The sequence below is a fragment of the Schistocerca nitens genome, chromosome 5 (genome assembly GCF_023898315.1).
Source record: "Schistocerca nitens isolate TAMUIC-IGC-003100 chromosome 5, iqSchNite1.1, whole genome shotgun sequence".
Taxonomy (NCBI): Eukaryota; Metazoa; Arthropoda; class Insecta; order Orthoptera; family Acrididae; genus Schistocerca; species Schistocerca nitens.
The window spans coordinates 860,775,648-860,789,945 of record NC_064618.1 but is presented as its reverse complement, the minus strand read 5'-3'; the positions used below and the strand labels follow the sequence as shown (position 1 = coordinate 860,789,945).

At 39.0% G+C, this 14,298-nt stretch overlaps 1 protein-coding gene across 1 annotated transcript in view; it reads right to left on the bottom strand.

The window, feature by feature from the left end:
* The window catches only part of LOC126260764 (kinesin-like protein KIF17), a 187,392-nt gene that overhangs the window by 142,860 nt on the left and 30,234 nt on the right, over positions 1-14,298 (bottom strand). The window contains exon 4 of the mRNA XM_049958103.1: positions 9,596-9,850. Coding sequence (XP_049814060.1) covers positions 9,596-9,850 — 255 coding nt within the window. The remainder of the gene's footprint in view (positions 1-9,595; positions 9,851-14,298) is intronic.

Here is a 14,298-nt window from a genome sequence, read left to right as displayed (position 1 = left end):
ACAATCCTTCTTTCTGCGAACAATATGAGACTGGAATAGAAGGGAGAAGCAATAGAGGTACTCAAGGTACCCTCCGCCACACACCATCAGGTGGCTTGCGGAGTATGGATGTAGATGTAGATGTAGAAGTTGTCTGTCCTTATGAATGTCCTCCAACAAACTGTGTTCATGAGGCAGCTGGATCAGCACATTGCTGAACATGCTGCTCAACACAATGTGCTTCACTGTAATGAGTGCTTTGCTGCAAGTACTATCTGGATTCTCCCAACCAACACAATCTATTCTGAACTGCACAGATGAGAACTCACCCTGAAATATATTCAATGTTCCCATAAACCCCCAGACCTCAACCTTCAGTAGCCCTTGTCCTCCACCTACCTATCCGATTCCCTGGTCCCACTCCAACCTACACAGCCTTCTACTCCACCAATGCACCCACTAGTCTTTCTCCTCTCCTCTACTTTTCACATTTTCTGCCCCCCACCCTCCCACCCCCAAAAGCACTTGATGACTCCTAACAGCCTTGCCAAGCTCCCACCACATTCCTGAAAGCTCCAATAAGCAGCATTACACCCTCCCCCACTCCTACCCTGCTATTCATCCCTCTCCCTGTTGCAGGCTCCACCTTACCTCTACTACCCAGATTGCATCTCCAATCAGACACAGTTGCTCGCAGTCTGGCCTCCATGGCCAGAGACAGTGGTCGTGTGTGTGTGTGTGTGTGTGTGTGTGTGTGTGTGTGTGTGTGTGTTTTCTACACTACTGGCCATTAAAATTGCTACCCCAAGAAGAAATGCAGATGATAAACGGGTATTCATTGGACAAATATATTATACTAGAACTGACATGTGATGACATTTTCAAACAATTTGGGTGCAAAGATCCTGAGAAATCAGTACCCAGAACAGCCACCTCTGGCCGTAATACTGGCCTTGATACGCCTGGGCATTGAGTCAAACAGAGCTTGGATGGCGTGTACAGGTACAGCTGCCCATGCAGCTTCAACACGATACCACAGCTCATCAAGAGTTGTGACTGGCGTATTGTGACGAGCCAGTTGCTCGGCCACCATTGACCAGACGTTTTCAATTGGTGAGAGATCTGGAGAATGTGCTGGCCAGGGCATCAGCTGAACATTTTCTGTATCCAGAAAAACCCGTACAGGGCCTGCAACATGTGGTTGTGCATTATCCTGTTGAAATGTAGGGTTTCGCAGGAATCGAATGAAGGGTAGAGCCACGGGTCGTAACACATCTGAAATGTAACGTGCACTGTTCAAAGTGTCATAAATGCAAACAAGAGGTGACCAAGACACCCCATACCATCACGCCAGGTGATACGCCAGTATGGCGATGACGAATACACGCTTCCAATGTGTGTTCCCGACCATTTCGCCAAACACGGATGCAACCATCACGATGCTGTAAACAGAACCTGGATTCACCCAAAAAAAATTACGTTTTGCCATTCATGCACCCAGGTTTATTGTTGAGTACACCATCACTGGCGCTCCTGTCTGTGATGTAGCATCAAGGGTAACCGCAGCCATAGTCTCCGAGCTGATAGTCCATGCTGCTGCAAACGTCATTGAACTGTTCATGCACATGGTTGTTGTCTTGCAAACATCCCCATCTGTTGATTCAGGGATTGAGACATGGCTGCACGATCTGTTACAGCCATGCGGATAAGATGCCTGTCACCTCGACTACTAGTGATACGAGGCCGTTGGGATCCAGCAAGGCGTTACGTATTACCCTCATGAACCCACTGATTCCATATTCTGCCAACTGTCATTGGATCTCGAGCAACGTGAGGAGCAATGTCGTGATATGATAAACCGCAATCGCGATAGGCTAAAATTCAACCTTTATCAAAGTTGGAAACATGATGGTACGCATTTCTCCTTCTTACACAAGGCATCACAACAATGTTTCACCAGGAAACAATGGTCAACTGCTGTTTGTGTATGAGAAATTGGTTGGAAACTTTCCTCATATCAGCACATTGTAGGTGTCGCCACCAGCGCCAACCTTGTGTGAATGCTCTGAAAAGCTAATCATTTGCATATCACAGCATCTTCTTCCTGTCGGTTAAATTTCACATCTGTAGCACGTCATCTTCATTGTGTAGCAATTTTAATGGCCAGTAGTGTACATTAGAAGAAGACTCTTTGGCCAAAATCATACATGTTTAGCAGTCTTTTTCTTGTGCCTGTCCCTGATTCAACATCTCCTCTATATGGTGAGTAGCAATCTATCCTTTTCAAATATTGTCACTATTCCATTTCTCATCGTTTGATATGGTATCATGAGATTAAATTTTGTTGCCATTCATTTAAGGAGTTAATTTCACTTCTGTATGAGAAACAACTGTAACATTTTTATATAAATAGGTATTTGCTGAAAATATTCTACAAGTGTAATCGGTACAGTTGCATGGAGCTCAGTGCTCTTTGGATCACAGTGTTACTCCATGAACAGACCAGTTTTTGCATTATTAATGCAATGTAGATTCACTTATGTCTGAGGACTCATATGAGTAAGTTGATGTAACACACATAAACTTTTGTATAATAGGTGATTATTGGCAGCTGCCATGACTGAATTTTAAATTCAAGTAAATTTATATGAAATATAATGACTCAATGAGCGACAGAATTAAGTCAATTTGTACTGGAAGGTGTCCTGCTCATTCTGTAATATATTCTGATTAACGTTTAAAAGGTATGTAGTGGTTTTATTGCAAGTAATACAGATTCATGATTATAGCAATGAAAATAATCAGTTTCAATTATTGACAATAAAATGTAACTGGATGGATAAAAAAATCTACTCATCAAGTGGCGGCAGAAGAACGCACTCATATAAAAGAAGGTTACACTTATGCAAGCTCTCCAAGGCAGTGACTCCTTCTTCCAGCAGAAGGGTTAAGGGGAAGGAAGGGGGAGGGGGATGAAGGAAAAGGACTGGAGAGGTTTAAGAAAAGGGGTAGATATCAGAAAATTCACCCAGCACCGTGGGTAGGAGGAGAGTTACTGGATATCGACTGATTGTTCCACTGTCCCCAACTGATTGTTGGGGACTGTATCAGATGAGATTTAAAAATGATGTTTTCAAATCTCATGCAATACATCAATAGTAAAATCAGGCATTTTGCAGATGATGCAGTTATCTATAATGAAGTACTATCTGAGAGAAGCTGCATAAATATTCCGTCAGACATTGATAAGATTTCAACAATAAGATTTCAACATCATGCAGAGATTGGCAACTCACTCTAAGTACTCAGAAATGTAAAACTGTCCACTTCACAAAGTGAAAAAAACATAGTATCCTATGACTATAATATTGATGAGTCACTGTTGGAATCAGCCAATTCACACAAATACCTGTGTGTAACACTTTGTAGGGATATGAAATGGAATGATCACATAGTTTCAGTCATGGGTACTGCAGGTGGTAGACTTTGGTTTATTGGTAGAATACTGGTGAACTGCAATCAGTCCACTAAAGAGACTGCTTACGAATCACTCATGTGACCCATCCTAGAATATTGCTCAAGGATCAAGTGTGTGGGGCCAGGACCAGATAGGACTGACAGGTGATACTGAACATATACAGAGAAGGGCAGCCCAAATGGTCACAGGTTTGTTTAATCCATGGGAGAGTGTCACAGAGGTACTGAAGGAACTGATCTGGCAGACTCTTGGAGACAGACATAAACTATCCCGAGAAAGTCTAGTGACAAAGTTTCAAGATATGGCTTTAAATGATCACTCTAGGGATATACTACAACCCCCTACATATGGCTCACACATGGATTGTGAGGATAAGATTAGAATACTTAATGCATGCACAGAGGCATTCAAACAATCAATCTTCCACTTGTAATGGATCTGGAAGATGTGTTATTTTCTACCGGATTTGTCGATACCAAATCTAATGAGGGAGGTTGTAAATGTTTTCTTATATTTTTCTCAGAATATTTTTTTGTGAATTGTAATTTGCCTTATTTTATGCTAATTTGCTTATATATTTGAGAGTGACAGTGTATTGACTAATATTAGTAGATGTGACGAAGAATATCAAAGAGACTGGTTACAAGTGGAAGCTTATGTGTTGTGTGAAATGTCTTTGACGCTGGAGTCGTCTTTGACCATAGTCAGTCAGCAGTGAACTCTCGGTGTGTGTGACAGTGGAACAATGTGCAGGTCGCCGTTATAATAATTTGCTAGTGAACAGGAAAAATGAATAATGTTACTACTTTTTTTATATAAACATCAAGAAGGAACTACATCAAAGAAATGGTATTTGAAGCACCAAAAATGAGGCAAACGCATTGAACCAGGTCATTTCTGCAGCCGACGAAACTGCATTGTGGAATCATACTTTCACTAGATGACTGAAGCCAACACAAAAAATACAAATATCATCTTGTAAACATTTCACGGAAAAGTGAGTACTGTCACAAAATATGCTAAATTCAAGTATATAAAAATAGTGAGCATATTTCACACTCCATATGTGGAAGGATCAGAAAGAAACCCTAATAACTGTTACAGTGGGACATACTCTCTGCCAAGCACCTCACAGTGGTTTGCAGTCTATAGATGTGGATGCAGATGGCCAGAAGAGACTTGGACCATCGCTTTTCTGAATTGCTCAGATGAAAACTCTTCCTGCAATATATCCTATGTTCCTGCAAACCCCCTGGCCTCAAGCTTTGCTAATGCCTGTCCTCCACCTACCTACCCTCTTCCCAGAACCCATTCCAGCCTACACTGCCTTCTATTCCAACAACACACCAGCTAGTCTTTCTACCCTCCTCTACTCATCTACTTTTCCACTCCCCTTCCCCTTCCACCTAAACTTACCCCCTGCATCTATCAGCTCTATCCTGTCACCACTACATCCCTGCATGCTCCCACAAGGACCACTACACTGTGCCCCACCCCTACCCTGCTATGCCTCCCCACCAAGCCTCCTCCTTACCCCCATCAGCAATGGACTGCTTCTCAAGTCAAGCACAACTGCTGTCAAGTATGTGCGAGATGTGCTTATGTGTGATTTTTACTTTAGAAGAAGACCTTTTGGCCAAAAGCTCAAATGTCTTTTTGTTGTGCCTAATATCAATGTTTTAAACTTATTCTACAGTCATTAGACCCATTTCTCTGGATAGTACACTAGCACATCTGTTTGGAGGATCTCCTCATTATGTATATATTGGAATGAAAAGCTATCTACATCTAACCAAATCCAGTCCTCCATAACAAGTGCTGCAGTGGAAGGTTTAATTGAATCCCACAACAACCCAGTGCATGTTTATTTTTCACAGACTGTTTTAACAAATATAGTAGATAACATAAATATCAATCAACTCTTGTTTCTGATTTTTTAGTTAATGTTTTACTTTTAGCACGGGTGACCAGATACTCACTGTCACTTCAATAACATTGTTCAGAATTTAACACAATGTTAGCATTAGGCTGGATCAACTAAACAACCATTTAAAAAAACATTGCTACTAACCAAAAGGATGACAAAGTGAAATCAAATTTGAAGGGCATATTCATGCATGTTGGGACAAACTGTCAACACAGCAGTGAGGCCGAAATCATTAGTGAATGTCGAAACTTGATTCGTACTGACAAATCTTTTTATATTAAATAACGACTGGTAATAAATGGTATTTTGCACAGGAGATCATTGAGTGACTCTTACACAGATAAGATAAATGATGGAATTAGTGATCAGTGTGATAAGCCTGGTATGGTATTTATAAACCCAAACAAATTTATAAATAACAAATGCCTCGGTATAGATGGTGTACATCTAAATAGGCTAGGCTCAGTGACTCTGAGTAAAATGTTTTTGGACGTTTGCAAAATCACCAAAAATCAGGGAAACTGACAAAGTGTGGTGAAAGGGATGTTAAAACAAAAGAATCAACTGAAAATTTAAAAAAAATATATAGATATATTCCAACAAATGATTTACTTAAAAGCATTCAAAACAGCAATAAACATTTTCTAATGCATTGGAATAAAATGGTATAGCCTCAGATTTTTGTAACCAAAGTTATTCTAAAATTGTTGAACTTCAAGTTTTACTTTCAGAATGATCAAATTTAAAAAATTGTATGTTTAAATGAGCATTGGCTGACAAAAGACAGTGTAGGGATTCCAAACAAAATTAAACATTTTACATTTGCCAGTAGTTTTGTAGAGGTAACAGATCTCGTGGGACTGCTGCATCCTTCCAAATGACTCAATAAATTTTAAAGAGAGAACTGAGTTCAACTGTTTGAATGAGGAAGGTGATTTTGAAAGTTGTGCTGTGGAGCTAATTGATTTAAATACTGTACTTGTATCTCTGTGAAGAATTCCTGGAAGTGCTGTAACAATATTCTTTTTATCCAAATTTCAATGTTTATTAGAAAGGCTTCAGAAAGACAGAAAGAAAAAAATTGTAATTGCGGCAGACTTCAATATAAATGTATTAAATAATAATCATGACACTGTAAATTTCTGTGACTCAGAAATATGTTTTTAATTTAAATTTCACTCAATGTACTAGAAGAAATAGCCACTCTGAAACATGTATTGACAATATTCTGACAAATTATAAGTTTGAGGATGAAAGTAAATTCTGTTTAGATTTAGGGATATCAGATCATTCAGCACTGCTGATAGAGTTCCCAAAAATAGGGAAATCAAAATATGTGAAAACATGTTTTAAAAGGAACTTTAGAAAAGAGAATGGAACTATATTTTCCAACAAACTAAGAACTATAAACTGGCCTGTCAATAACTGTGTGTCAAGTGAAACAAAAATTTCAAAACATTCATAAACTGTTTCGTTTCCTAGATATTTTCAATGAAACTATCCCCCTCAAGCCTAGCGACAAAGAGTAGCCAATAAAATAAACTAGATTAAGCCAGGAATAAAAGTTTCTAGTACCAGGAAAAGACTGCTTCACAATGAGTAAAACATAACAAGAATACTGACTTTGTGGAGTATGTAAAGAGATATAAGAATAAATTCAAAAAAGTCGTACAGGCAGCAAAAAAAAAACTGGTTAACAACATGTGTATTAGTAAATATGAAAATAAATCAAAGGCAGTTTGTGGTATCATTAAATCTGAGTTGGGAGTAAAGAACAAGTGCCAAGAAATTGTTCAAATTAAAATAAAAAATTATATAATTATAGATCCTTTTCAAATGTCAAACTGTTTCAATGATTTATTCTTAAGTGTGGCAAAACCAGAAGTAGATATCACAGCCCATGAGAACAAGTTAGATGTCAACTTTGTAAATACAAAACAAAATGCAGGCCTGAAAATATTCAAAAGAATTATCCCAAGAGATGTAGAAGATGCTATAGTGTCTTTGAAAAACAAGAAATTAGGTGGGTGGGATGAAGTTCCAACCACTGTAGTCAAGACTCTTTATAACATCATTTCTCATACATAATTTAAAATTATTAATTAGTCATTTGAGGAAGGATATTTCCCAGATGTGTTAAAAAATGCTGAAATAAGACAATTGTTCAAGAAGGCTCACCAGATGACATGGGAAATTACTGCCCTATCTCCCTGCTGCCAGTTTTTGCTAAGGTGATAGAAAGGACTGAAAACTTTCTTATAGAAAACAATATTATAGTTAAAAATCAATTTGGATTTCAAAAGGGGAAAAATAAAATAAATGCTATCAAGGAATTCACTGAAAAGATAAGCTCTGCTTTACACAAGGGTGAAAAGGTCACAGGTATTTTTTGTGGTTTGACCAAAGCTTTTAGCTATGTCAATCACTTACTACTTCTGCACAAGTTAGAAAGATATAGGCCTGTGGAAGGGCAGTACAGTGGTTCAAATCTTATTTGTCAGAAAGAAAACAGAGAGTTATTCTAAATTCAAATGGAAAAAAAGTCATTCTTGGACTGAAAAAAGATTTGTACAGAGATCCCACAGGGCTCAATTTTAAGACCTTATCTTTTTCTACTGTACACAAATGATCTACCTTTAAGCAAAGATGCTCACTCTGTTTTATTCACTGATGACACCTCAGTTCTAATTGAAAATGACAATTTAGAACAAATTCATGATACTGTGGAAAATATAATGGGAAACCTAGAATTATGGTTTCAGCACAATGGATTAAAACTCAGTGTCAGAAAAACAATTTGTGCAGTTCTGTGCTAAAACATCATCAGCATCTCTCATAAAAATAGTGCATGGTGATCAGGAATTGGCTGAAGCAAGTTATGTAAAATTTCTAGGTCTAAATATTGACAAAAATTTAAATTGGAAGGCACAAGCTGACATGTTGACTTCTAAACAGCTTAGTTTATACAATGAATGTCTTGTCTGGTTCCACACACTTGGACACCAGGAAGATAGTCTACCACAGCTACTTTGAGACTATAATTTGATACAGAATAATTTTCTGGGAAAACTCTATGAACAGCCCAAGATTACTTGCACTTAAAACGACAATCATAAGAAACATGTGTTTAGTCTGAAGAAAAACATCATGTTACCCATTATTTAAAAAATTAAAAATACTAACTGTGGCGACAATCGACCGCCAGTAACTTCACCGGCGAAGTGCAGAGTAAATGGTCTTTGGAGACTGGAGTTCTTTGATTAGTCCTGTCTACTACTTGACTGAGTGATACACGTGTCGTGAATTTCTGCAATGTTTTCCTTGTGTTCTCTGTAATCATACGAACCTTAATAAGTGTCTTATGACAATAAGTTGGAGTTTTTGGTGCGTGGCCCATCGCTATAGCCAAAAAACCCACACTAACCATTCGATCTCTGTACATCTACGAAATTTTTAATTTAATATATAAAAATCAAAACTCACTTGACAATTTTCATTTCAACCACAGTTGCAGTACTTTTTGCAGACCCAGTTTCAAATTTCCCTCTCATAATTTAAAACTTAATGCTCAAACACCATTGTACATGGGATTAAAAATTTACAATAAATTAAATAACACAAATCTGTTAAATATGGCGTTCGACCCACTAAAAATATTGTTATTTAATACACTAGAGGAAAAGAGTTTGACCCACTAAAAAGATTGTTACTTAATACAATACAGGAAAAATTTTATTATTCAATTGAAGAATTCTTGCAAGACAGTTTGGCAATTTGAAAAGAAAAGAAACAATAAAGGTTATCTATTGTATAATAAATTGTTAATATATCATGTAAATTGTATTGCAAGCTGCAAAATGACTATAAGTGTTATATAAATGTTATTATTCAAGTGAAGAATTCTTGCAGAACAGTTTGGCAATTTGAAAAGAGATGAAACAATAAAGGTTATGTATTGTATAATAAATTGTTAATATATTGTGTAAATTGTATTGCAAGCTGCAAAATGACCGTAAGTGTTATATATGTTCTTGTTAAATTGTTCATGTCTAAGAATTCAGAAATGCCTGCTTGAATATGTTAATTATTGTAACCTTATTTTTTAAAAAGTAATTTGACATGTCTCCAGTACAAAAATCTTTGATTTGTAACTGTACGTTATGGATGAATAAACAACATTCTACATATAGTTCCACTCATTTTGCACTTACCTGCTTTACCTTGACGCTCACTTCCAGCTAAGTCTACCAAATTTAACTTTCCCTTTCGTATGTTTTGAAATTTCATTTGCATTCCATCAGCTTCTGATGTATTAACAGGGACGATTTCTACATGTATAGTAAAGACTGAATGCGAGCGTGAAGAATCATAATTCATTTGTGTTTCTGCTGTTATCCTATTGTTTATACCTTTTTGCATGAGTTTCTCACAATCATGTACACCTTGAACTGAATGAAGAGATATACCTGAAATATAAAGAGAACAAGACAAAGAATGCCATAAAACAATCTCATTGCCTCCATGTATATAAGTATCCCATACTCGCTCTGTTGTCAGATCAGCTGTTGATAATTATCCCATATCCAACAGAGACATGATTATTTGTTCATGAAGGAACTGCATAAAGAGTCAAGCTTGCATCATTCTATAATGCTTTCCTAAAAGTAATCAAACACTCAAATGACCAGAACAATTTACACAGAAAGAAGCTCTGATTTGAGTTATTTATAATCTAGCTAATGTAAGAATATATGGAGGTATTGAGTAAAATAGCAGCAGTGGTAAAAAACTGTCTCTGCCAGATTCAAATTGAATGAATGGTTTCTGGAAAGAGTGTTGTCATATTTGCAGATTAAACTACTACTGTCAAGGTTAACATTTTTACATTGATTAATAAGATATAGGGCTCAGCTTATATTTTTTGATAAAGCTTTGATTATTGAGGTCACATGCAGATATATTTTGAAGAATTTGGAAGGGCAGGACTGGGCAAATGGTACTCACCTTTGAACAGATTCAAGAATTCCTAGTATGCTGAAGTACTTGATACTGTATGGCCATTGCTTGAAGAATCACATGACATTTGACTCACATGGTATTAACACAAGGGATACACAAGAAACTATGAAGTAACCACTACAACAGTCTATTGCTCTGCTTAAAAATTTGACAGTTTTGTGAAACACAGGAGGAAATAGCACCAAAATCTGTCATCTGACAACTTCTTGTTGTATTTGAACAGGTTTACAATAAATGTATGGATAATCATGTTCAAATATAAGGCTGCTTTTTAAGTACAGGTAACATTCAAAAGTGGAGAAGTTGTCCTTCAAAAACGTTATTTGATTCCAAATCCAGATCAATATTTTATTTGATTATGAGTGACTGTAATGATTTACTAACTGGGTTGCAAATCAGAAATTCGATTGCTATTCACTTATTACAATACCGGGTAAAAATGTTACCAGTTGTTAATAAGCTTTAGAACATGATGCTGACATTCAGACGAAACAAGAAGGATACATTATCAAGAATGTAATGTTCAACTAATGAAATAAATCATATTAAGCTATCAATTACTGATAAAATTATTTAATTGGATGGATAAAAAATCAACTCACCAAGCAGCAGCAGAACACACACACATAAAAGACTTGTGATCGGCAACCTTTTGGAACCAGTGGCTCCTTCATCAGGCAGAAGAGTTGAAGGGAGAAGGGTGGTGAAAGAAAAGGACTGGAGAGGTCTAGGAAAAAGGGATAGATTTTGGGAAAGTCACCCAGAACTGCAGGTCAGAGGAGACTTACCATACAAGATGAAAAGGAAAGACTGATTGTTGGAGACTGCATCGGGCGAGGTTTGGAAACCTGACAGCTTAAAGGTGGAAGACAGGGTAATATGCAAGACAGAGATTACTACTAAAACATTGTGCATGAGTTAATAAGATTGAGAAGCTGAGTGCATTGTACATAACAGAGGTGGGAGGGGGTGGTGAAAAATAGACGAGAAAGACAATGAAAGATGTGGTAAATTAAAACAGAGTGAAGCAAAGAGTAGTTACAGTGAAGAAAAGCTGAGACAGAAGAAATTAACGTAAATTAAGGCCAGGTGGGAGGCGAGAACCTAGGACATGTTGCAGTGCTAGTTTACACCTGCAGAGTTCTGAGAAACTGGTGTCTGGGGGAAGAATTCAGATGGTGCATCTGGTGAAACAGGTGCCGAGGTCACGAATGTCATGTTGTAGAGCATGCTCTGCAACAGGATATTGTGAGTTGCCAGTATATACCCTTTGCCTATGCCCATTCATTGATAATTTGGTGGTAGTCATGCTGATGTAGAAGGCTGAACAGTGTTTACGTATTAGCTGGTATATGACGTGTATTTTGCAGGTGGCTCTCCCTTTGATAGTATATGTTTTGCCATTTACAGGGTGGTGGTAGGAGGGTGCAAAGGGCAAGTCTTGTAGTGGGGACGGTCACAGATTTTGCCCACCACACCTAGAATACCTTTCCGTCGTCCTCCCAATCTCTGCAATATTCCTTCTGCACCCCTCTCCCTATGCTTTGGCTCCTACCCCTGTGACCATCCCCACTGCAAGACTTGCCCTATGCACCCTCCTACCACCACCTACAATAGCCCTGTAACTGGCAAAACATGTACTATCAAAGTGAGAGCCACCTGAGAAGTGGCACATGTCATATACCAGCTATTATGTAAACACAGTTCAGCCTTCTACAGTGGCATGTCTACCATCAAATTTTCAGTTAGGATGAATGGGCATAAGCAGAGGGTATATACTTGCATCTTGCAATATCTTGTTGCAGAACATGCTCTACAACATGACATTCATGACCTCAGCTCCTGTTTCGCCACATGAGCCATCTGGATTCTTCCCCCAGACATCAATTTCTCAGAATTCTGCAGGTGGGAACTAATACTACACCATGTCCTTAGTTCTCGCCACCCACATGGCCTTAATTTACGTTAATTTGTTCTGTCTCAGCTTTTCTTCATTGTAACTACTCTTTGCTTCACTCCATTTTAATTTCCCACATCTTTCATTGTCTTTCCCGTCTATTTTCCACCACCCCTTCCCACCTCTGATACTTACAATACACTTAGCTTCTCATTCTTATTAACTGATGCACGATGTTTTAGTAGTAATCTCTGTCTTGCATATTACCCTGTCTTCCACCTTTAAGCTGTCAGGTTTTCAAATCTCACACGATGCAGTCTCCAACAATCAGTCTTTCCTCCTCTTCCCATATGGTAAGTCTCCCCTGACGTGCAGTTCTGGATGACTTTCCCAAAATCTATCCCTTTTCCTAGACCTCTCCAGTCCTTTTCCTTCACCCTTCTTCCTTCCCCTTCAACCCATCAGCCTGATGAAAGAGCCACTGGCTCCTAAAGCTTGCCACTCACAACAGTTCCTTATGTGTGTGTGTTATGCTGCCACTTGGTGAGTAGATCTTTCATCTATCCAGCTAAATAATATTAAGTTGAGAGTAATTGTTGTCACGAGAATAAATTACAGCAGCAAGACTCATCATGGAGACAGTAAAAACAGACATCAGTAGATGATGGGACAAGCTCAAATTCGAGAATTGTACTGAATCATGATTGTGATATTTTATTTGTGTATTAGTTGCTATTAAGACTTGCACTCTAGTAGATATTGCAGTCCGAGTTTTGCAGTTGCTCAAGCACAGCACTACAGAAGGTCAGAGAGGGAACTGATATACCAGCTTGACTGAGAAGTAGCTGAATGTGGGAAGGGGAGTAGTGAGCAGGCAGAAAATTAGATGCCAACCATGGCAATGTACAGTACGTACTTTGGCTCTTTTGGTACAGCTACCACATTTAAACTGGAGTTTGACTGAATCCATCTGTAGTAGGAACTGGATTGATTCTAAAACCATCCGTCTGCTTCACTTCTGCTGTGCAGCGAGCTACCTTAATTTTAGTATTAACTGTATTTTTCTTACTTGTCACTTCTTCTTCCATGTTTTTTTTTGCTTTTAGGAAGCTTTATTTGTCGAGTGCTATTAATAGTGTTCCATATATTTCGTGTTTGTTTTTAATACAGTCAGAGAGAGTCCCTTTAGTCAACCATAGTGCCAGTAGTGCTAGTGTTTGTTTTCAATACAGTCCAGAGACAGGTAGTGCTATATTCTTTGTTTTCTACAAGAAGTGGCTAGCAGTCACAGTTTAGTCAATAGTCAGCCACCTTTAGTGACTTAGCAGTCTAGTTAAAAGTTGATTAACTCTCTTCAGTAAATTGATTCCTTAGGATGGATAGGATGTGTGACTGCTGTGTACGGACGCAGGAGGAGCTGGCCACTGTTCACGAACAGCTGAACATGTTGATGGCCACAGTCAGCCATCTTCAGGCTGCTGCCTCGGAGTGTAGCGGCAGTGGGGAGTCTGGTGCGTCGCAAGGTACACCCCAGATGTTACATGCTTCACCCACTGTCCCTGCTGTCGAGACATCTTCGCGGGTACCGGGCGCGGTTGGGCCACCCTCTCCCCAAGGGGAGTGGCGGGTTCAGCGGCGTTCGCGGCGCTCAAGGCGGAGGGTAAATGTGGAGGCTGGCCGTGTGGCATCGCCCGCTCTGCCTGCGAGTGGACATGTGGCTGCTCCTTCAGCAAGGTCCGAGCAGGCACACGGGGGGAGGGGTTTATTAGTTTTTGGGAGCTCCAACGTTAGGCGGGTGATGGAGCCCCTTAGGGAAATAGCGAAAAGGTCGGGGAAGAAGGCCAGTGTTCACTCTGTGTGCTTACCGGGGGGTCTCATCCGAGATGTGGAGAAGGCCCTACCGGCGGCAATAGAGAGCACCGGGTGCATCCGACTGCAAATTGTTGCTCATGTCGGCACCAATGACTCCTGCCGTCTGGGTTCAGAGGTCATCCTCAG